General features: G+C 33.0%; 2 protein-coding genes and 1 pseudogene across 2 annotated transcripts; all 3 read right to left on the bottom strand.

Moving 5' to 3' along the window:
• Positions 1 to 10,276: 10,276 nt before the first annotated feature.
• LOC132941092 (uncharacterized) lies at positions 10,277 to 13,631 on the bottom strand (annotated as a pseudogene).
• A 143-nt stretch (positions 13,632 to 13,774) lies between these two features.
• Positions 13,775 to 24,699, bottom strand: LOC132934395 (uncharacterized PE-PGRS family protein PE_PGRS20-like). Its single transcript, XM_061000705.1, has 8 exons — positions 24,262 to 24,699; positions 23,871 to 24,027; positions 19,552 to 19,671; positions 19,109 to 19,210; positions 18,829 to 18,996; positions 18,416 to 18,604; positions 18,229 to 18,300; positions 13,775 to 15,622 (listed from the first exon to the last, which is right to left on the bottom strand). The coding sequence occupies exons 2-8, from the start codon at positions 23,970 to 23,972 to the stop codon at positions 15,344 to 15,346; spliced, it is 1,032 nt and encodes a 343-aa protein (XP_060856688.1). The 5' UTR covers positions 23,973 to 24,027; positions 24,262 to 24,699; the 3' UTR covers positions 13,775 to 15,343.
• On the bottom strand, positions 15,629 to 18,222 carry LOC132934394 (uncharacterized). The gene has a single exon (XM_061000704.1). The coding sequence runs from the start codon at positions 17,442 to 17,444 to the stop codon at positions 15,834 to 15,836; it is 1,611 nt and encodes a 536-aa protein (XP_060856687.1). The 5' UTR covers positions 17,445 to 18,222; the 3' UTR covers positions 15,629 to 15,833.
• Positions 24,700 to 26,368: the final 1,669 nt, after the last annotated feature.

Genomic DNA, 26,368 nt, shown 5'->3' with positions numbered 1-26,368 from the left:
TTTTCGTTTGGATTCTTACTAGGAGTACTCTTTCAAATAACTTGTATACAACGGATAACAGTGAGATCGGTCTGTAGCTTTTTAGGTCATCATCAGGCTTACCAGGTTTTAATATTGCAACTACTTTAGCTTCCCGCCATTGTTTTGGTAGAGTATTGTTATTTTTTACTGTTGAAAAAAGTCTTGTTAGCCAAAATTTCCCTTTAATGCCCATGTGTTTAAGGAATTCCGGAAGTATACCATCTTCGCCTGCAGCTTTACCGTTTTGTAGGAGTCTTAGGGCAGCCTCCACTTCCTCCACTCCAAAGTCCTTCATGTTTTCGGATTTCTCTGCACACAATTGAAGCTCTTCCTTGTAATCGGCTTTCACCTTCATCTTATCGGGTTTTTTGGGTTTTATATTAGCGGTCTTATGAAGAATGGTTGAGATGGAGTTTGGTGAAACTTTGCTAGCTTTCCATGAGGTTTGAGCTGCCCCCAGTTTCCTTAGTAGAGACCAACTTTCCCTACTCGAGTGGGTGAAATCCATCTCATTCATAGCCTGTGTCCATCTGTTCCTTCGCTCCTCGTCAAGTAGGGCGATGAGTTTGTCGGCATTTATTTCATTTCCATCCCTTTCATATTCTTTTAGTAGATCTTCGCATTCCTTAGTCCAGCAGGGGGTATAGTTATGTCTATGGCCTCTAGGTATCGATTTCTTCGCAGCTGTCTTTATTAATTTGATGAATCTGCCATAGTTGTCCGGAATGGGGTCAATACGGTTGATGTTATCATCAACGTATTTTGAAAATTCTAGCCATGCTGCTTTGCGCAGGTTCCATCGAGGCATAGAAGGTTTGTCTATGGTTGGGATTATAAGACCGATGGTCACGGTGATTGGCAAGTGTTGGCTTCTTGGGAAAGAGTTTTTGATTTCTCTGTTTACAGTTAGGGGTAGCCCGTTAGAGTCCTCGGACACGAAACAGAGATCCGGCGACGTCGTCGTGCCCCATCTACCAGATTTAAAAGTGCCTCCTTGTTTGGCATCGTAGATCAGTTTAAGGTGGTTAATTGCTGCCCAGTCCGAAAGTCTTTCACCTTCCTCATTGTTGGTGGAGTATCCCCACTCAGTATTTTGGGAGTTAAAATCTCCGATGTATATTACAGGGTGTTCACTGACTGGTAAAACGGCAGCAGCCCACTTGCTGGGAGGGGGTTTATAGACGTTAAAGATGGTTAGGTTACCAATGCGGATACCAGCCGCATGTTCGTTACCGGTCACTTGTTCAATGTCTAGGAACGATTTGTTTTGGCTTACGTATGTTGCTAAACCGTGTTTATTATGACCAATGTGATGCACCAGATTGAAACCATTTATTTTTAGGCGGTTTGTTTCACCATCAGGTATGTGGGTCTCTTGTAACACCAATACGTCCATGTCGGCAAATCTTTTTCCCAAAATGTCAGCCTTGGCTCGAGTCAAGCCTTCCACGTTAATCTAAGCTATCTTGAAATTGTTCTCTACCGTTCTAGTACCTGCAGTATCACAGCGTGGCTGATTGTCATGTATTTTTTTGTGTTTTTTGGATTTTTTGTACATTTTTTTGTTGAGTTTTTTTTTTTGTTTTACCACATGTGTTCCACGATCGTCAGTTGGGTAGCCCTGAAAAGGGCTATTTTCACCAATAAGGCCGGGAGGTCTTTCGACGTTCGGCCGCCTGGTTTGTGCTGTTTGGCTTCGTGTTGTCATAATTGTGATATCTTAGGGCGTAGGCATTCAGATTTACAGGTATTAACAACACTACTAGACAAGGGGGACCACGAGAAGGTACAGCACACCCCCCCCCCCCACCTCACCATAATGGGCTAAGATGACGACGGCGACGTGGGCCCATGATGGGCATAGCAAATCCACCTTCAACAGTTCAAAGACTCAAGTCACCATCGAGTATCGTAATATGAAAATGTCCCTTTGTCCCTCCCTTTCAAAGCACGATCTGTAGGCGCGGGTCCCTTTTTTATTTCCGTTTCTTCAGTCTGTTACAAGCCCTACGCTTTGGTGACAAAATGTCACTTAATTACAAAAAAAGATATTTAACATATATACTCCCCGGTAACCCTGTGAGGGTCACAACGAGTAATGTGGTGTGCTGTCTCCCGTGGGCCTGGACTTTATTATATGATTAAACTTGTCATTCATTATTATTCTTATTTCTAACGAAATGCGAAAATATGATTATGTCTTGCGCCTGCAGGTTCCCATTATTCTTTCCCAAAAATCCCATGTACTTAAATGTGCTAGCCAATAAACTATAATATTCTGTGCACCTGCCACGTGCCACAAAAATCTATATTATTCACTCGTGTGAAATTAAAATTATTGTTCCATTCAAAATTATATTATTATTACTGTTACTGTAAAAAATTATTATATCATTTATAATTGCCATCTAAATTATTATAACTAATATTTACTTCATGTAAAATACAAAAACCCACTGACTACCCAATCTTATTATTTTATTTTTATTAATGAATGTTACCTCTCTTCCCCATAATATTATATTATATATCATAGGTTTTGATTAACCTTTGCGTGTTTAAAACCTACAAGCTCCACCGACTTGGCCTTAGGGTCTACACGCGGTGCAGCTTGTAGGTCACGAGAGCAGTGTTTCCCTTCGCTCGTGGGTAGTTTTCGGGTATACAAAAACTCCGAACTCTTATAACATAATATATATTGTAATTGTATTTTAATGATTTTTCAGTTTAATAAACTAAGTCATACAAATAAAATAGTCAAAATAAAATGCAATAATTATAATTAATAAGTTATTACTTATAGTATATAAAAAAAATCTAGGTACCAATATCGGCAATATCACAACTTTTTTGGATTTTGAACACTACTTGACTTTTGGCTGGCTGTAATAATCAAATACTGCTTTATCTTAATTATCTTGTTTGTCAAGTTTTACTTGTGTTACAGGCTATACATCCGATATAGTTAATATAGATAGAGATATCTATAAGTAGTGGGTATGTCCACCGTATACCTACATACCGTATGGGTAACTGAAAAGTTGTCATTTTTGTTAGTATAGCTCGACATTTTGTTAGTTGATTAAATGATCTCAACGAAAAAAGTTATAATACTAGATAAACATTAAAATCATTGAATTTTTTTTTTAATATTTTATTTTAAATATTGTTACCTATACATAAATATAGGTATAGATATTGGAATTTTTTAAGTTAAGATAAATGACTAATTACTAAATAGTTAACAATTAATTAAACTGATAAATCTTTATAATATATTATGTATATGATGGTAATGACACTAAGTACCTAATTAGAATCATTGAATTTTTTTCTTTAAATAAATTATTTTAAATATTGTTACGTATAAACAATATGTACTAGAATTTTTACTCCGGACTTTTTAGGCTTAGTCTACTTAGTCTACTAATCTACTGTGGACTTGTTTTTACCACGATTCGTCCTCGATACGCTACACTGGGCTTTTAAATTTAAGACTGAGATGTACAAAATAGTTAATTCTGAATTCTAACACTTGTTGCTTGTTGGTATGAATTAAAATTAACAACGCTTAATGATGTTCATCATTAATCACAGATGATATACATAATACTCTCAATTTTTGATTCAATATTTCAATTCATTTACGTCAACTACATATAGTTTCCTTCAGGAACGCAGTGCGTGCGTCCTGCGTTAAATACATAATGCTAGTACCAAAAGTGGTTGTCACAAATAATAATAATAATAATCGATGTAACGTGCCATGTGCGTCATTGCGGTTCGACGCTGACGTCGATACTCGTTGAGACGTGGTGGTCGGTTGTCAGTATAGCCAAGGGGTTAGCGTGTTTCATTCTTTCAACCGAACGATGTGTAACGAAATGTGACAACCGTCTGAAAAGGACACGTCATCTGGGTATTAACCATTCAACGCACTTCATATAAATTGAGTTATTATAATAATTATTTTTAAAAGATTAACGGGAAGTGAGATGGGGATATAATGTATGATGGACGAAACGCCGCAACGTAATAAATATAACACAAAATAAATAAACACCACATAATAATTGACAACAGCGCGTTATGTCAAAATTAGTTAAAATTTAAAAATATAATCCATATAATAATGTACAGAGTGATTTTTTAAGCATGCTTACTCACATTTTTGCCGTTAGTAATACATTTATTCAAATTGCTCAAATTGCTCTTACAAGTTTATAACAATTATATAGCATATGAAATACTTTATGTATATAAAGATATAATGTTAAAAAACAATTAAAGATTACGGTTATTAGATATTAATATGATATGAAATAAATTACTACTATGGGAAATTTGTTGTGAGTTTGTTTAAAAGCCAAATAGACAGTAAGTAGATAGATTAGAGGGTTTAATAAGGGGCTGCATTATACGAGTTGATTTCCGGGTACCTGTTTACTCGATCCGATACCGTTTAATTGATTCCCGGGTTATTAAGAGGTATGTATGAGTTGATTCCCTGATCCCTGATCCCTGATCCCTTATTGTTGTACATCAGTAATTAAGCCGGGATCAACCGTGGCGTGGTGCGTGAAGCAGTGGTGGATCCAGGGAGAGGGCAAAGGGGGCATTTGCCCCCCTCAATCACCGTCGTTTTCCTTTGTTTTACACTGAGTTTAGCCAATTTTCGTAACTTTTTGTACTTTTGTAAAAATTATTTTTGTTATTTTTGGTATAAATAGGTAATTAACCACACTTTGACGTAAGAACTATCAAATTAGTAGAATTTGTTGTCCCGGGTAGGTTATTTTCAATCTTTCTAAGGTTTTTAGTAAGTAGCTATAGCTGTAACTGGCAAGTTAGTGTTAGTCTAGGTGTCAAATATTGCTTATTTATGGCATGAATAAAAGATATTATGATTAATAGATTTTATTAAAAAAAATATATTTATAATAATAATAATACAACTTGAAATGGCATAATAATGTTAATTTTATATAAGTATTTAGTAGGTAGGTAGGTACACCAAACTACGAGATTGCAGTTTTGTATCTTATTAAAATTTTAATAAATTACAGAAATAAACCAATATTCTATTAAATTCATTATTTATAAATCAAACAGGGATAAAGTATTTCAAAAATATAAATTACTTTCAACATAAGATTGCCCGCAGATAATAAAAAAAAAGCAAAAACCGACAATAATAAGTATACATAATATTATATATAGTACATATTATGTATTTGTTTGATTTGTCGCCCCACAGTAGCTGTTTTTAAAGTTTTCAATATTAAACGTTATTATGAGACTTCACATAAATCATTTACCGAAAAATGTCCAGTAATTTGTGAACTTCGTAAATCAAAAATTCAGAACCTGCATATAAATTATTAAGTGCACGAATCATACAATTTCATGTAGTTAGTTGAGAGCAAGACTCGCCATTTTTCTCAATAATTTTAACCCAATTTTCTATTTACATTATAATTATTATAAATTTGTATTTTTTTTATTTTAATTAATTTAATCGGGTAATTATTATTTTATTTCCACTAGGTCACTATCACTATGTAATATGTTACTGTTACATTATAATAAGTAAAATGTTAAGAATATTTGCTTTGCATTTTGATGGCTCCCGAAAATTTTTAAAATTCCCAATGTGGCACACCAAAAATATTAATTGGTGACCCCTGCTCTATAAGAACACTGTGTATACGGTAGAAAATATTTGATCATAAACAAAATTAGTGTGATACACAGATCACCTACAATAAATTTAAAAATTTTATACGATCGCCTGTCTATGATCGGGACCGGACTGGGTTAAATTATTCCGGACCGGACTAAAAATAATGCATTTGATCTTAGGACTGGACCGAAATACTCCTAAAAATAATGAACCGGGCCAAACAGACCATTTGTTAGTTTTTATAAGTTAGGACCGGACCAAACCAGACCGTGGTCCGGTCCGATTTGGACCAGACTGATTTAGACCGGACCATTGCAGAGCACACTAAGAATACATTATCGGTGTTTATTTGTGGGTTTTTTATGACAGTTAAATTTTTAACAAGTTTTAAGTAGGTGTATAATAAATAATAATATAGCGTAAATTAAAAACATTCATATCTAACATAAAACTGAATTATCGTAAGATAAACTCACATACAAACACAAATAATGTTCTCATCATCCAGTTTCATAATAATTAATCGAATCACTATAATTTTTAAAATGACGAATTTAAACGTGATCTGCTGAGCTTTAATATGATATGTTACGCAATTGTAATTCTTAAGACGGAGACAATAAAATGACGGTTTTACGCACTCGCCATTCTTGTAGACCTCCAAACGTGGGGACATGGGGTGCTATAATTGTAAATACCTCTCACAGAGCTGTGGCTCTTCGTTATTAATTATAAGGAATTCATATTTAATATTATAGCTTAGTTACATCGGTGGATCCAGACGGGGGCTAATGGGGCGATCGCTCCCCCCCCCCCCTGTTCCCCGTCAAAGACTTTATTTTTTAACGTAATTACTTCAAGGGTAAATAGGGAAATCTTATACTACCATACTTATGCCGGTACAACTGTGTTATCACTCATATTTATTAATGTCAATTGGTGCCACAGATTTCTATGTAGTATACACGGCTATAGATAGTATAGTTGCCCATCGACCCATGATTCCCATACTTGAAAAGTGTCTACCGAAATGAATCTCTATAATCAGTATTAAAGTTAAATTAAACAGCTGGAGACTTAAGCACTAGCGCTTATATGTCATAGTGGCTATCACGGAACTACAATTTACATTTGAAAGGTAATTGCATTTATAGTCACTACAACAAATAAGCAATAAATATGTGTAAAATAATTCGATCTAAAATGGGCACGATGGATGGATGATTTAGCACAACTACTCTCTACATTTTTCTGATAACTCTAAGAAGAATCTCTGAGATTTTCGTTAAAACCAATCGAGTACTTTTTGAGTGCCTATAAATAAGCTATAAACTCTATAGTCTTAGGTTATAGTTTCTTTAAACGAGTCCGTATAATCGCGACGATTTAATGAATGGTTTAACCTCATCTGCCCGAGTATAACCAAAGGCAATCATTTATGGGTATACAAAAAATACTAATTTCTTACTAATTCCTACACCTATTACTATTATAATCTAAAACTATTTTATGAACAAAAATCAGTTTTTGATCAGCATTTTCTATTGCTAATCCTAAAATGTTGTATAAGCACCTTTTCAAATAACAATTCGTTATAGAAAAAAGACGATTTTTTCAAATAAAAAAAAACTTTAAATTCGTCTACAATACACTTATACACAGAAGTAAATTGATCGAGATTTGACACATCCATTGTCGAATTCAGTATAAGTCACTATATTTCAGCAAATTTCACATTAGAGAATAGTTCAGTAATAACGATATTATTATAATACAATAATTCTAGTATAGGTACAATTGATTGCGATTTTTGAATAACACTGCCACAGTGTCTCATACTTTATGTGACATTTTCGTAATAAAGCTGTTTATAAGTTGATTGTTAATGTATGTGATTGTATCTATTTGTTGTTAATAATGAATTGGCCATCAAATTAACTATTCTTATATTACCTATACGGCTATATCGAACACTGAGAACCAAAACCAAGTATACCTACCTATTAAAATAACACCCACCCCAAACTTTTTAGTAGTTCAGTGAACCACAAAATGCATGATTAAGCAGCCTCTGGACTACAGCAGAGTCTATTAATATTATTGTTCGTGTATTTTTGACAAAGAAATTGTTACGGCACCGGGTAGGCAATTTCTTTTACATTCGTATAATTTGATTTGTCTACTAACCTAACCTTTTAGAAAATAATTTTAGATGATGATCGAACATTTTATTTTCGAAACTTCTATGCCTTTATAAGATACCAGACTACCTGTTAAGTTCTAGTTGATTGTACACTGAACACTATAGAACTATAACTTTTGTGTTCAATGTTCAGCATAATTTAACTACGTTTTCTTTGTCAATTAATAAACGCCATTTCAAATGACAAATATTATGATTCCATGTCTATATTTTTATTGCAACCTGGGCGTCGAGGAAGAAGTGTGATTCTTGTTATTAGATGATTCTTCCTGCGATACGTAATATGTGTTGATAATCGTTTTTGAGTATCGATCGGATACAATATAAACCCGGATAATATTATACTTCGATAAAAATGCTAGTTAAAAAAAAGGAAATTCACGTCTAACGATAGTACAACCGAATTTGGTAAATTACTGACCATAGCCAAAGATGTAAGTTAAGTTAATTAAATTAAATTAAATTACCTTTAGTTAAGTTAAAAGTGTCTATAAAATATAGTGTATATATGTGTTGATTACACATGACACGAAAAGAAAATTAACTTAATTGCACGATAATGATAATTAATTATAAAAGTTAAGTTACAACAATAAAAAATTAACTGAATAAGTTAAAAATAACTAACAAGTTAAGGCCCACCTTTGCTGCTCGGTAGGTCGGTCGCTATTATTTTATATACACCATCAATTGACTTACACACCCACAGGCATTGACAATGATATTAAATTGATAAAGTTTTTTTCATACTTTTGTAAAATTATTAATTATTGAGTTGTGTATATTTTTCAACTTTTTTTTTTTCATAATAACTTTTAACTTAATATTAAGGAAAGGGGGCTGCAGTCGATGAAAAAATGGCTTTTAGACTAAAGAGCCAGACAAAACTGAAGGAATTTGGTTTGATGGATTTTAATTATGAAAAAAGATAATGATTGATTAACAAATTTTCTAGGTTTGAATAGAGGTGATTTTTAATATTTTTAATATTCCTAATATTGTTAGTGTCATGATAAATAATATAATTAAAAAATATCATATTTTTATTCATAGATATGAGATATCACAGCTTAAAAAAAAAGATATTCAAAATCACCTCGCAGTGGCATAACCAGGGGAGGGAGGCTAAGCCCCCCCAAATGACTGTGTTGACCTTAGAATGTTATCAAGCTTAATAAAAAAATAAAAAGTGTAAATAAAAGACATATTGTATTTGTATTTTTTGTATTTTTTTTTTTTGTGGGACTAAGCCCCCTCTACCCCATACAAAATGTCTGGCTACGCCACTGTCGCCTACGTAATAACCTAGTAAACTTATTAATTAATTTAAATCAGTTATAACAATTTAAATTCGTCAAACCAAATTGCTTCAGTTTTCTCTTGCTTTTTAGTCTAACAGCTACTTTTTTCATCGACTGCAGCCCCCTTACCTCGATAAAAGTTAATATGGAAAAAACTATTAACTTAACGAAGTTTAAAAATAGTCAATCAATTTTTTTAAATTAGTAAGTGGATCACATAAACAGTGACTGCAGCGTTCTTTCTAATTTCCTAAATTATTATAATAAACAATTGTATTGAACTTTAATCGTAATATACAGTGTATATATGCCTATTTTACTTTCTATGATAATATAATATAATATAACATAATTTAATATAATATAAACTATACACATCTCAATAATTAATAATTTTACAAATATTAATTTTTTTACATCAATTATTATAGTTTAAACTTTAAAGTCATATAATATTATGCCGGGTATCTTATTCTTATCTACTAGAATATACCTATCTAGATACACAATTATTTTATCAAGAAAAATAACAGAAATGTTTGTATTATCATAGTAGTATTAGGTTGTTTTTATTTGAATATTAATATTTTAGTATAAAACCCAAAAATTAAAAATTTCAAAATAATTTTAGTATAACTGTCAATTAAACTCGTTAAGTTTATAAGTTAAATAGAAAATTAAGTAACTAGTTAATGCCCACCTTTTCCAATACCTTGTAACCTGTCTATACGAGCTACGAGCCCCGAGCAAACTCCATGCGGTCGTGGGAAATAAACATTATTTATTGTACGAGCTATGTCAATATTATTATATTCTGTATGACATATTAAGACATTGTCATATTATTTAAATAAAATATAATATTGTAAATAATAAATATTAGTTTTACGACCACATTATGTATAATATGTTCAGCTGTGAGTTCAATAAACGGGTTGGTTGATAGACAACAGGCATTAAATACAAAAACATTTAAATATATTTTATAATAGTTATCAATAATATTATAATACATCGTTGAATATTATACATTAAATGTGACATACATTACGATGACGTGCCATAAAGTGTTATTTTTAATTACGTTCAACGTATTTAGTAATATAATTACATTTGGGTATATAATATATATACACAATATTATGTCGACACTCAACAAGTATTATTATTTTTTCAAAATAACAACAATACCTAGTTAGGTACTGTTTAGTCAAATTAACATGGCCAATTTTATATCTTAATTTGGTTTCAGATACATTAGCCTATTTACTTTCTATCTAAGCATAGGTACTAAAAACTACTAAATAAATCCACATAATTATATAGTTGGTAATTGGTTCATGGTATATAATTATATGATATACGTCTTGTCTAATAGAAAAATTAATAACAAATATAAACAAAAAAATGTATTACATAAATCTTCATAGACTTTTTTTCAAATACAATTTAATATGAATCGTACAATATTGTGTACTAAAGTTGCGTAAGTACCCACTATAATTATATTTGTATACAGAACGCAATCGTTTTCATACATATAGATAGGAATAGAGCGTGTACGTGGTAATGAAAATAATAATAACTATATTATAATACAATAATATGTTATAGGTAGATGGCCTAGGTTTATAGGTGATCGGTTTTTCTTATAATTTTTGCCAAACGATTTGTTCGTCGTACGTTAATATGTTTCAACATGTCATCAACACCACCACCACCAATTCGACGATGACGACGGAGGTGACCACCAAAACGATGGTGGAGGTGACGACCACCAAGATGACTGTGATGGAGGTAGATGCTGTGGCATCATTAAGTCTGTCCACGGAGACGCTGGCGACGTCCGTTGTCTGGTCGGAACTGGTGCGGACGACGAAGCGGCGGCGGCGGACGAAAACGATTTGATGAACGCGCTTATTTTCATCTACAGCATATTGTATAATATATGTCCGTAAAAAGTGTCGGAAGAGCACGATTATTACTTTTGATTCTATAGCTATATGTCTATATATAATATTACGATTTAGTGTGTCTAAAACATGCGTGATTTATAGTACTATAGGAACTTTACTGTAAAGACCTATAAATAGGTACTTAAACTTAATTTTTAAAATTTTACTCCCACCCAGATCCCTTGATATACAGAACCCCATTACCAAACAACCAATTTACAATTTTTAACTATCTACCTACTTGTTAAACAATCCATATTCACCCATACAATTTCTATCTACTTATTTAGCTGCATATGCTTTAGCATAATAAATTATGGTCATATTATACAGTATCTAGACACTTTTTTCTTCAGTGTATCTAATTTCTTTTTAAATATTTTAAGCGTTAAGATACAAAATACAAATTAATAGATACATTTTTTTTGCCTTTTATCATTTTATCGTATCTAAAATCTGTAACATAATAATATGCAGAATAACCAAATTTTCTGACGGTACCTAGGTACCTACCTACATTTTTAATTTTTTTCAAATTAGGACCATGAGGAGGAATGTGGTCTAGACGTCTAGGGACAGTATTTTTAACAAAGTCAATTTAAATGTTGGTATTAATAAGTCCTCTAGAATCTACATAAGTGTTTTTTAGACCATAGAGGTTTATAAATATTAATTTAATCAAATAAGTTTTCATCTCATGTTACTTTCATAGCTGATTGGCAAACTAAACCATATTATATTAAATTAAAAACCTTTGCTATGTACGTATGTTGTTTGGTAAAAATTATTTTTGAATTTGTAACAAAAAATAATAAAAACAATATTATTATTGAGGGGTGAACGCGGAGAACGTTGTGCGTTTGTATCGCCGTATTGCCGTTAATAGTATACCTAAGTAATGGTTTTCATTACCTACATTTCTGAGTTTCTGACAAGGATATTATTATCACTTGTCTATTTTATATGTTGTAGTATTACAAGTATATATATTATGATGTGGTATTACATATTATGTAAATGGTTTAATGATGATTAATCTAACGTATTGCACTCATTATAAGTAGATCACCCCGCATATAACTTTAAGTGATAACTAGATACCTATACTTAGGTAGGTAATTAAATTCATTATATCGAAGTATTTTTTCCATTTAAGCAACTTTACTTCGAGAATAATTTTAAAAAAAAAAGTGTATGCTGTATCTTTTAGCAAAAAGTGACGAATGTATTTATGTATCTCGTACCTTGTATATTCCTAAAGATGAAAATTGATGTACCTAAATAGATATATAACATATATTATATATATACTTTTTTCTAGTATGGGAGGTATCTTGCCCATTCCTAAGCACTGGGAATTATGTGTAAAATCGATGAAGTTTTTAGTATTAGATTATATATTATGTAATTGTCTGTGTGTATGTATGTAAGTTGGTTATTTCAAATACCTATTTTAAATAGTAACTACTAAAATATATTATATCTTGCGGTTAGCAGCATACTACATGTTCGCAATCATGCGCCGTTTGTAGGTACTATACAAAAATTATTTTAAAAATGGTTTTATACTAAATTTGTACAACACACGACATAATATACGTATTTATTTCTATAGTTCTAAATTATGTCTAGGTATATTATGTGCAGTATGTAGACGATCAGTACTCACCATAAAGGCATCCTTGATGGCTGTTAATAGTCCACACTTTTTGCACCACATTGGTCTCTGCTCCTGAAAAATCGGCAAATATATATAAAGTTGTATGTATAGTAACACCACTGTGGTACCATTATCATCTCCATATATTAATTATACACGTGGTAATAAATGTTTTATTTTTTTCAAAAGTGTATATTTTTTTTTATTTTATCAAAAATTCATAACTTAATACTATACAATATTCATGTTTGCTGTCTTAAGCTAATTCAATTGATTATTCGAGACAACGATATAATTAAAATAATCAATTGTAATTTCATTGCAATGATTATTATTTATTATACTCATAGGCACAGCTAGGGTTAAAATTCTGGAGGGCTAGTAAAACTATTTATTTAAAATAACCCATAGGGGGCTTATATCTAAATCAATAAAGGATATTTCGGTGGGGGCTAAATCATAGTCAGGGGCTAAGTTTCCCTAGCCCCCCCCCCCTAGTTGTGCCAATGATTATACTCTATGACTCAATGGATATTAATATTTATGTCGATAACACAGATATGTACAATAAACATATCTGTAGTCGATAATGAATGGTAAATTGTATATTAAATAGAATCAATATTGCATCCCCTCCCACCTATATTCCTAGAAGTCGTTTTTGATTAACGTGTAATCAAAACCGCGTTTACAAAAATATTGCAAAGAGCAAAGATACCTATTCGTTTATAACAGTTTTTACGTACATGCTTTTGATGGTAATAGTGCGTGGTGTGGTGATAATGGTGGTGTACCATGTATTTTGCCATTATTAACTACTGTTCTCTGTTCTATTTCCTTCGTAGTGATAATTAATAATTAATCATAACAGGTACTCATGGGAAAAATAACTTAGAGTGATCAAGGAAAGGAACGTAAAAATACGTGCAAACATAAAATAAAATACTAATATGGTTTCCATAATATACACACTATAATATAGCTACATGACAATTGACGATAAGGATTTTGTTAATATAACACATTTAAACAAAAATTTTTTTTTAAGTAAGTCCTTATCACCATTTTGCGTTTTGATTCCCATCTTATAATGTTATGTACAATAAACTATATAGTATAATAATATTAAAATTGTCTAAGACTACATATTTTATTATTACCACCGGTCTATTTGTAACACAAAAAATATATTTATATTCAATATTATACACCGGCGCACCACTATACCTATATAATATAGGTACTAATCTAGATTTCGATGTATATGTGTGGATTACTATTTACTACAAATACTACTCTACTAACTAACCACTATAATTAAGTCCTAGAATAAACTAATTCGATTGTAAAAAAAAACATAATGTAATGATGTTTAAATGTATATGATGCGTGACAATGATAATAATATGGCGTTTTTTCGTATACACACACATACATATTTTAGGTACAGTACCTATATATGTGTATACACAAATTATTTTATATTAGCTACATTAAACTAAATATAAATATTTATATTTATAATAATATACATATACATATTATACGTGTAATAACTTAACATAGGTAATAATATATAATATTAATATAACGTACGGATGGACAGAAAATAACAGACGCCGACGACGAAAGACTAGAAAATATATTCTTAGACGTGACGTTTTCTCAATTTATTTATGAAAACAATGATTAACTGATGTAGGAGTCTCAAGAGGTTTTTCACAAAAATAAATGAAATTGTAAGAAATAAAAATCAAAAATGTACTAGTTAATTGTTTTATCTATTTCACAGTTTGAACAATTACGAATTAATCGATATTATATTTCCCAATGCATAAAATTAAATTATTTTTTTACGTATTGTAATATATTATGGTAATAATCATATAATAATATAAAAACATTTTTTTAATATTCTTTTTATAAAATTGTTTATATACAATGTACTTGTACATGTATGAACATTTACTATGCATATTATGTGCAATATTAGCAAGCCAATACGTAAAGTACGGCGTTCACTCCCAAAAACATAACCAGCTTCTGTAATTTATAACTGGTTTGAAAACGTTTGTATAATTTATGCATCAGCCAATATTACATAATATGACCAGAGAGAGCGAGAGAGAGAAAGATTAAGAGTGCTTGGTGGTTAGTGGAACGAGCGTGACGATGATATTTTTAGTATCGAATTTATCATCGTTGTCGCCGTCCGTAGTTGACCTATCCGTACATTAATTTATAATTTTATAACACATATTATATATATATATATATATATATACGTTCATCTTCATGTAAACGATGGTTATTATGACGTAAACGTCGGATGACGCGTGTTGGTCGGTCTGGTCGGTCGGTCGGTTAGACAATATATATATATATATATATATATATATATATAATATACATACATACAGAGTGAGCTTTAGCTGGTGTTGGTGCTTTATTACTACTTTACTAGGTACTATATAATGAGTGTACGCCACTCCCGCCGCCGTTACCGCTGCCACTGGTGATTTACAACCACAACCGGCGACGCAGGTCCCGGGGTCGGTCGTTCAACAGCTGTGTATACGTGACATCTTGCTCGTTAGTGTCTGCCGCTGATGCAAATGGTCGACGGAAAAAGCCTCCGATCTGACGCCTTCTTACCGGGGTGCCAGAAGCCGGAGCGGCTCCATTTCCACCAGGTCCACCACTGCTCGATCCACTGCTCGATCCTAGGAAACCCAGTAAATCAGAACCACCGCCGGCACCACCATTGGTACCATCGCCACCGTCACCACCGGCTCCACCCTATAGTGATCAAGAAATTAAATAAATATAGTTCATAACTATATATAGCTTAATTATATATTATATAATGCGTACGTAACTGTACCATAAAACCACTGCAGCACGATATTATTAATATTTAAAAAAGTGGGAGGGTACTTTAATTATTTTAACAGAGTTCAGTCACAATTGTAAGTAATGGTAGCAAGCACAACTTCACTATTAAATATCGTCACCGTCTTTGTGTACACACGATAATTAGTATTTTACTTGCCACATCCGTTGATGTAGACGATGATGAAGATGCGGAGGCAGATGCAGATGCAGCACCAGCAGAAGATTGTGATAGGATGGTCGCAAACAAATTGGCTAGTATCGGACTTTTCGCTACTGAATTCAGTGAAATCGAAGACTTCACTGCATTTTCAGAGTTTGTGCCTTTTTCCCCGGGTCTTCTGGCTGGTACCATCTTAGAGGTGTTTGAATCCGATCCCCCACTAGATGAACCAGATAATGGAGCGACTACATTTAAGATAGATCCTGAATCAGATCCTCCACTACCGTTTTCTGTTTCTGCTGCATCACCACCACTCGATGAACCAGATAACGGCCCAATGAGTTTTAAAATAGATCCAGAATCCGATTCACCATTATTCCCTTCGCCACCACTAGATGATCCAGATAGGGGACCAACTAAATTTAAAATAGATCCGGAATCCGAACCTCCACTACCATTATCTGTTTCCACGCTGTCACTACCACTATTACCACCACTCGATGAACCAGACAGTGGTCCGATGAGTTTTAAAATAGACCCAGAATCCGATTCATCACTACTTCCTTCGCCACCACTAGATGATCCAGATAGGGGACCAAATAAATTTAAAATAGATCCGGAATCCGATCCTCCACCTCCATTATCTCCTTCCATCCCACTATTTCCACCACTTAGTGACCCAGATAAAGGCCCTATTAAATTCAATACGGAACCAGAATCCGAACCTTTACCTCCCTCACTTCCACCACTAAGAGACCCTAGCAATGGCCCGACAAGCTCTACTATCGATCCGGAGTTTGACGACCCGCTGCTGCCACCATCACTATTCTTCTCTTCATCATCACCACTGCCCTCATGCTCATTATCGCCCCCAGCATCACTATTTCTACCACCACTCGATGTTCTGGAAAGTGGTCCAACCAAACTTAATATGGATCCAGAATCTGAACCTTCACCACCCCCTCCACTTGATGAACCTAAAAGGGGACCAGCCAAGTCAAGTATTGATCCGGAGTCTGAACTTCCACCTTCTCCCTCACTTCCTCCACCACCACCACTTAACGTTCCAGAAAGAGGTCCTGCCAATTCAAGTATTGATCCAGAATCTAACCCTCCACCACCACCACCTCCATCACTCAATGAACCTAAAAGGGGACCAGCTAAGTCAAGTATTGATCCGGAGTCTGAACTTCCGCCTTCTCCCTCACTTCCTCCACCACCACCACTTAACGTTCCAGAAAGAGGTCCAGCCAATTCAAGTATTGATCCAGAATCTAACCCTCCAACACCACCACCCTCACCACTCAATGAACCTAAAAGGGGACCGGCTAATTCAATTATTGATCCAGAATTTGAGCTCCCCCCTCCACCCTCACTACCATCACTTTCATTACTGATGCTGTCACCTGTTTCGCCTCCTCCGTTTTGTGCTGCCACAGCCATCATCACTCCAGTTCCATTTCCATTTGCCACCGTTGAAACCGTAATTTCATTACTATCGTTGTCATCATCCAATGATCCATCTACTTCGTTATCGTAATCGTCAACATCGCTTTTACCATCCATATTTTTTGGTATTGCCCTCTTGTTCCTCGTGGCATATAACGGCGTTTTCAACGAATTTTTAAGACCTGCACTTCTAACGTCGATGTCAATGGAATTGTTATCATCTAAGTAGTCAGTTGAATCGTCCACTAGGGTGTCATCGTTGTCGTCACTTCCTCTAGGTCCCGAGTTTTTCTCTTCCTATACACACATGGGTGATAGGTAATTCACAACAATGTAACACTTTGTTAGTGCAGTTGTGTTTATATGTAAATACAAATCTAAAGACTACTAATAAGGTGATGTTTGATACTTTTGGTGGTAAACATATATAAAATATCATGCAACGACAACGATACGATAGTGAGATATTAGGATTGACTGTGTTGGTAGTTGTGGTATCAATGCTTCAAGTCACTTCGGGCATTGAACGTGCTGGTGTAATATCACCACTGACGAATTTGCATTATAACACTAATGTCATCTACTATAATGTGAAGGTACGCCAAGTACTTTAAACGCATCGATGACTATATACTTTAGTGTGTCACTGTAGTAGTAACATGTCAAACGGGCACAACTTAAGTTTTCGTATAGACTAAATACAAAAATTAACAAATACTGCCATTACTAAACATTACTATTATTACTGTAACTGCTATTAATTTAGGTATATAATAATACAGTGCTACTGCTGATGTGGTGTAATACGTATTAACTAATTAACTATATTATTTTAAAATGAAAGTACATACCAACAGTGCTGTATATTTTACTTCTAACAATGAAAAAAAAAAGTACTTACGCTACTGCTGCCTATCAGTGGCCCAATCAGTGCCAATATGCTACTGGATCCTGAACCACCCGCTCCGGCGCCCTAAAACACATACATTCAAATAAGTATATAATACTATGCAATTATTTCTTTATTTACTCAATAATAATATGCATAAAGAAAAGATTATATGTATTTATTGGTGAACAATACTAACTGTATCGTCACTTGCGCCGCCTGTTGATGGATCTCCACCTCCAACACCACCGCCGCCACCAGCTGACGTACCACTGGACCCGCTGCTACTACCCAGCAAACCGGACAACAGACTCAAGACATTAGAACCAGCTGGACTACCGGCGCCTCCATTGCCATTCAAATTGTCTCCACCATCTCCACCATTACCCTACCAGTACATGTTTAAAAATATTATACTTGTATACGTGTATAAGTATAATTATAATATATTAAAAACTTTTTTAAATTTCAAATATTTAAAACCTGCATCGACCTTAAATTTTAAGTATAAACTATACCTAAAAGTTATTTTACACAATCATGCACGCGTATAGTAACTAATTAATAATAATATATTATAACCATCATCTTGTAGAATAGACTACAACTTACACCACTACCGCTGCTGCTACCCAACAAGGGTCCCAAAAGAGACAGAATACTAGAAAAGCTGCTACCACCAGTGGCTCCATTTGGACCAGCCAAGTCCGGACCGCTTCCGTCAGTTTTGCTGACGTCTCCTGTGCCGGATGCGGCTCCCGCAGATCCAGCGCTAACGCTCTATACCAAATACGCACATAAAGAAACGGACGTGAATTTAATGGGTACACATGTAGTGGATGAGTAGCTTTCAGGTGATGATTGAGGGGGGGGTATTATTTATTCAACTCACACCACTGCTGCTTCCCACTAACGGGGCGACTAGATTTAGTACGGCTCCACTGCCACTGCTTGCATCGGCCGGTGCCGAAGCTGGAGCTGCTCCTGCATCCAACTGTAATATAATAATTTAATATTTCTATATTTTAAGCGTATACGCACTAGATAATAGTAAAATCACACTAAAGTTACAGTTGAAGACTTAAATACTTATAAATTGTTCATATTTAAGACGTACGTATAATAATATTTATATTGGTGGTTATAATAATTATAATTATAATAAATTATTATTATAATATATTAGTATAGTTGGTCAGAGGGGTGGGATAAAACTTGTTTCTCTATGATTTTAAAGTTTAACATTATTTATTTTCAAAATTAATATTAGATAGTTTTTGGCAGAGACTATTATACTCCCTCCTTATCCTCTATGATGACTGATTCAAGACTCACCGTTCCACTGGATGATGATCCAGCCACAGTCCCGCTGCTGCTACCTAATAGCCGGGTGATGACTTCTAAAGCTCTAGTTTCACGGTGTAGTAGCTTCTGCGGTTCACCATTAAAGTTAGCCTATGAATAATTTGAGAATTAGTTAAAATAAACTAACTGTGCTATAAACATACATCAACGTATAATATATAATATTAATTTCTATAGACCACGAGCGGAGGAAGATACAAATAATCTGCTTGAACATTATGGTTTTTTTTAAAAATAGTTTAACCTTCTCGGTTAAAATAAATCTACTAGAAATTATATGGATTGCAAATTAAACTCAGACTATCGTTACATTGAAAAATTATTTTTGGAATTGCCAAGTAGACCTTCAATAATAAATAATTATTATATTATACTATAAACCTATAATAATCTATGATAAATATCTGATAAATTATATATGTATACTGCATCCATAAATACAGTCATAAAGAATGCATCTCAGGTATTTCAGTATTTTCATTGAATACATAATTATTTTTAGTGATACACAATCGATAAAATTATATTTCAAAAAACATTTTATATAAAATGTTTTCATCTATTATGGAAACTTTGATATGGATATTTAAAATGTCTTAATCACTAAGTTATATCAGTCACAAAATCAATTTAATTTTTAATGGATTCTGGTTGTACTTATTTACTTTATTATTACTGACGATTTTCAATTTTGATTGTCAAACAACAAATGTTGATTCATTATTTTATTAACTATGACCTTCTAAAGTTTAGATACCTAACTCATATTATATAGTTTTAAAAATATTGAAATTAATAATTATTTATGTATGTAACTATCATAAAAATAAATAAAGAATTTCTGTGTGAGAATTCCTATTTCAGTTTATAAAAATATAAATAAAAAATATTTATATAATATATATTTAGCTCTTGTCTCCAAATGAAATGTAATTCAATTATTCCAATTAAGACTATTAAAGAATTACCTTTAGATGGTCGTAATTAAAAATGTAAAAACAGTTAATAATTTTACAATCAGTGATTTTAGAAAAAAAAGAATTACCTAAATCCTTTAAAAAAAATTTCCTACTTATACAACTAAGTGCTTAAGACATATATTAAATCGTCATAAAAATTAATAAACTATGCGTACAATGATATAATAGATACAAAATATAAATACGAAAATAACAAACTACAGTTAATTTTTTATCAGAAAAATATAATTACTAAGGGCTATTATTAAATTAAGTAATTTTAAATAATTTTCAAATAAATGAAGTTACAATTTTTATTTGATGCAATGTATGCTATGTATGATAAATCATAATGTTTTTATAGTCTAAATTATTAATATAATTTATTAGAATACCATATTTCATGTTAATCTGACCATATTCTTTAATCCAATCAAAGAATCAAAGAATTGTCTTAATTAAATTACCATATTTTTATTTATATTAATTGTTATAATATTTAAATGTGTTTATACCAACAAACAATCATTTGTATTTAAGAATACTGAATATTTAAACTGATATAACACTGATATATTCTATAGTGAACTTACTTATGATTAGAATTATTTTATAAACGAGTAGATTTATTATTTTGCTTTCAAATTTAAAACAATTAGGTCTGAGCAAAAGTGAACGATGCGAGACGAGTGTCCACTTTCAGTCTCTGTGTGCATTAAATATTATTTTTTATATTATGTATAGTGTACACACATTGGGTGGAAATACGTGTTGGTTTGCTAACAAACGGGTTATTACTGTAATCATTTTTATTGAATTTTAACTCGTTTAAGAACGTGAACCATTATTCCGTTCTTTTTATGTATTCACTGCACATTGGTGTTTAACATAATATTTTTAATTAAAAATGCACTGTCAACTTTAGTCGGTAAATTAATTTGAAAATTCCTGGATAACCAATATGGTTCAAAATCTTAAATTTGTTAGGCACCGATTAATTGTTATTTGCAATTAGCAACACATTATTATGTCGAGTTGTTCTCGTTATGTAATGCAGTATCATATTATAACTATAAGTTTTCTATTTTACTTTGTAACTCAGTATTTTTATTTTGTAACACGTTAGGTGTACCTATCTAGTTTATAAATTATTCTATTCAAAACGCAAGTATAAAATGTTTGAACTGCTATAATTTAACACGAGATGAACGTGCTGACAAATATATTAAATTATGCTCGGCACATAACATAATATTATAATTTATAAGGAATACAAATTGCACAGGAGTCTACCGCGTATACCACATACCTAATAATATGTAACCACATGCACAAGGTGTTATACAGACATACAGTTATCTAGTTATGTTATTATATTATATTTTAGTAATATGCCACTATTATATTATATTGCGTGTATGATGCAGATACACTGTAGTATAATATTAAATCCTTCAATCATTACCCAGGGCCACCCTTAGGTGAGAACCTAGAATTATGATTTTACCATGAAAAAAAATCGAACGATATTATTAGGAACGCTATTGAAATAATTACTACTCGCATTGAAAACAGTTAAGACAATAATCATACATAGGTAATAATAATAACGAATTGCGGTGTTCTAATTAAAAAACGCAATATTGTATAATATTATCTACAATTTAATATTTAATTTTTACGCCCTTCTATTTGCTCTCGGGCGACGTCCAGCGCGGTCGTTTGGCCTACAGCGACGGCACTGGGCACAATATGTTGTTATAATATTATTATCACCCGTTCGCCCGGCCGAGTGGTGAGCAATAAAAATATATAGTCGGCGAAAGCGATAGTGACGCCGTTTGGGTACATATCGCATAGGGCCGGCCGCGAGGAGCTAACGGCGGCGGCGCGAGCGATGACGGTGACGGCGAAGAGCATCGCAACGGTTTGGTGAATGTGGGTCACCACAGATCGGCAGATAGCCGGCAGGCGACCTTGGATCACCGCCGCGCTTACGCACCGGCGGGTCCCCGCCGCGGTCGTCATTGAACCACTTACCGGGAGCGAGCGGTTATAAAATCGCGTCCCGCCGCAGCCACCTCACGTCACCGCCGATGTGCCGGACGATGACCGCCGCCGCCGCCGAATATTATAATGATATTATACATTATTACTATAAATTATTATTATATCATTGAACGTATGATGGATAATATTATTTTACGCGCGCGCGTCTTGAGCATTAAAATTATTATCGCACACCCGTGTCATTGTCATCGTATATTATCATATTATCGTTAGGTACTGTATAATATATTATATTACAATATCATCATATTATTCAATTTTGGTGTATTATCCAGAAATTTTTTCCAGAATTACGACGTCCACGAGATTACGGGAATTATAGAATTACGATTACGACGAGATAAAATATTTACATAAAAGAGAATAATTAATAATGTCTCACGCTCGAAAGAGACGGTTTTCGAAATAGTTTTAAAAGTGAAAACGATAATGCATCGACCTCCTACTAGTAGGTACACATAACTATATAGTATGATAATATTCAAGTGAATTACAAAATGCCATTCTACATTACTTTATTATTATCAATTATAGGGTATCCCGAAAAAGTTTTTCAAATCCACAGACGGCGTGGTGTTTCCAAAGCGAGAAAAAATAGCAAAATAAAATTCTACAGCATAATAGGTTGGACAGTCGTGCCTATATTATATATAATATTATGTATACATATTATAATAAAATATCTATCATATAAAATAGTGCATTGGTGCACTGATGCTATGCACGATAGTATACGGTCACGCAAAAACATATAATACAATAATATTGTGATAGCGATGCGAAAATAGGATAAGTAGGTTGTGCACTTAACGACACGACTCCATAAATAGGTGAACCCGGTAAAACCAACTTTTCTCGATCTCATACAACCCGAGATCGTGGATTTCCCGTGGATCTCGGTTTCGTGGATCCGATGGGGATTTCGTGTAGCTCGTTATTATTAGGTATATTTGGCATGGGTGCGCTCCTCAAAGAGATCTCTTACAGTGAGTATACATTTTAATATTATTAATACAATATATTGTTATTATCGTCGACCATACTATAAACTTCTATGGTCGATGGTTATTATCATAATTTTTATTTTAGTAGTATATAGTATCACACGTACCATCAATGCAAATATACGTATTATATATACATTGTATATACGACAATGGGATAATGATACACGACCGATTAGCCTTAAATAATTATAATAAAAACGATCAACGCCGCACAATATTATTATTTTACAGTGATGATATTATGACTATTTACCTGTGCGTTGAAATCTTCAAAGGCTGCGGTCGCTACGACCAGCATAAAGGTCGTTATAGCCACGACGCTGCAGCTCGTGCTGCTGCTGCCGGTAGTCCTCATCGTCGGCGTGTCACCACAATAACGTTAAATGTTAAATGGCAAATGCCAATTGACGCTGTCCGGACAAATAATAAATCCCAACCCGATCGTTATAATAGTTATTATATAGTAGTGATAATAATATATTTATTATAATTATAATTATTTTAGCCATGTGTAGTAGGCAATATAATATTATGTCTGCAGCGTGTGCGTAATTATTATTATTGTATTTGTACAGTGCAAGTACGATAAAAACGTATTTTATTTTAAATGTTGATATATAAAAAAAAAATCCGTTAACACTTACGACGGTATTGCGCGAAGCTGTGGATCGCCGCCCGCGGATCTGGACTGCTGGGGCGGTTTGAGTTTTATTTCGCGTTTCCGGTCTCGCCGAGGTTTGAAATAAAAACTTAGTGGCGATACGAGAAATGAAATTCGCCACTACTACGTGCGATATGTCCACCGAAGTCAAGAGTCGAAAAGATAATGATATACTAATAAGGAAAAACGGTTATATTATATCGCGAGCGATCTATTTATTGATATGTAAGTGGAGAACAGTCTTCGCTGGTATATATAGATAAATAATATTATACTGCTGCCACTGCTGCTGGTACACGCTGCCACTGGTGCTGCTCTGTTGCTGTTGCTGGCGCTGGCGTCTTCGGTATACTGTTGGCCGACCGCCGGTCCAGTCGCTGCCGTCGACGCGGCCAGCGGCTTGCGCGTCGCGTCGCGTCGAGTGGCTTTCGGGGGGACACCGCGTCGTTTTTGGGGACGTATTGGTGGATATCCAGCACATGTACAGCATGCACCGCACGGTCATCTGCCCGCGGTCCCCGTCACCGCGAAAGTCGTCCCCGCCACGCACTAATTAAGCCTTCACGTCGTCGTATTATTATTATGGTGGTTTATAGTTAAATATTATATTATTATTATTATTATTATTATTATTATTATACCGCATATAGCGTCTGCCGCGGTTCGCGATTGGGCAACGGCCGGCCGATTACGAGACCGCCGCATCGGCCTCCCGAGAGGTTTATAATATACACATAAATAGTACCTATATTATTATATTTGTCAATACGCGCCGCCGACAACCAGTACCTATGACGACGATAATATAATGTCACATACTCGACGATAGATTCAATAACGGTCAAATCGAGTTTTGTGCATATTATATTATAAATATTATCGTTATTATTATTACTATTAGGTATATCATTATTATATAATATTGCCACATATTAGAACCGTGGTTTTCGTGTTTTCTGTCTAATAGAGTCCAATCTGCATTACATGTAAAATAAAAAAACTACATTTATCATGAGATAGTACGTATATAGTTACGACTTCAGGGATCCTTCAAGGTGACCATTAATTATTAATTTTCTCCTATTTATTAACGATACCTATCACACAGATTCATTAAAATATACTCAACAATATTATATAATCTATATCAAATCTAAACGATTTTAAAGACTTACAAACTAACAAAATTTTTTGTAATGCTAAGGGCATGTCATTACTAATTATTGATAAATTTGACTATGTTACTTTTTCTCAAAAAAAAACTTACAATTTCATATAGTAGTTAGTATATAGTATTATAAACAACAAATAAATTACAAAAAATACCTACATCAGTGAAAACTTAGGAGTATGGGTTTTTGTCAAACCTACTACAAAGCTACTATTAAACGCAGGGACTGGAACCGGAACCGAAATTAGAACCGGAACTCCATTTTAATAAACAATAAGTTTTCTGGTTCTCTTAGGTGCTTATCGGTTCTAAGAAAAAGTCCTGTATTTCAAATAACTGAACATTTTATTTAAATTGAATTTTGTTGTAATGAAATAATTATTTTTATAGAAATATTTTTGTTTTGTACATAGTAATGTGTACATGTGTATTATATAGGTACGATGGACACTGATACTAGTATGGTCATAATGTAATTTGATGTTTTGCTTATTAGTTATTAGCAACTTCTAAGACCTATATAGGAACCCAGTACATTTGTTAATCAATTAAAATCATTTTTGAAATTTTAATACACTTCTTAAATTAATAATTTCTTACCTAGATAAATAATTAAATATATATCTGATTTTATTAATACCTGTTTAATTCTTTAATTACCCACCTAATAATAAAGGATTTCAAAATTATTATATAGCAAGTTTTGTTAGTTTTCATTTTTCAGTATAAATTTAAGAAGGAGTCTCAAAAAGTTCTAATAATATCTAGATGAATTTAACGTACTAACATTACACTATTTTAAATTAGCAATTATAAAATTAATTTTGCAAACCGAAATAAATTGAGTAAAATTAAAAAAGTATTTTAAATAAATCTTAAATACTTTTTGAATGGATGTATTTGTAAATACAACTTTAAA

This window comes from Metopolophium dirhodum, chromosome 1, assembly GCF_019925205.1.
Source record: "Metopolophium dirhodum isolate CAU chromosome 1, ASM1992520v1, whole genome shotgun sequence".
In the NCBI taxonomy this organism is placed as follows: Eukaryota; Metazoa; Arthropoda; class Insecta; order Hemiptera; family Aphididae; genus Metopolophium; species Metopolophium dirhodum.
This window is presented reverse-complemented; position numbering and strand designations above follow the sequence as displayed.

Excerpts from the sequence above, each read along its gene's own strand:
- LOC132934394 (XM_061000704.1), bottom strand. The coding sequence starts at position 17,444 with ATGGATGGTAAAAGCGATGTTGACGATTACGATAACGAAGTAGATGGA.
- LOC132934395 (XM_061000705.1), bottom strand. The coding sequence starts at position 23,972 with ATGAGGACTACCGGCAGCAGCAGCACGAGCTGCAGCGTCGTGGCTATA. Across the intron at positions 18,605-18,828 it reads GTAGCAGCAGCGGTAGTGGT|GGTAATGGTGGAGATGGTGG; the intron begins GTAAGTTGTAGT and ends ATGTACTGGTAG. Across the intron at positions 18,301-18,415 it reads GCGGCGCAAGTGACGATACA|GGCGCCGGAGCGGGTGGTTC; the intron begins GTTAGTATTGTT and ends TATGTGTTTTAG.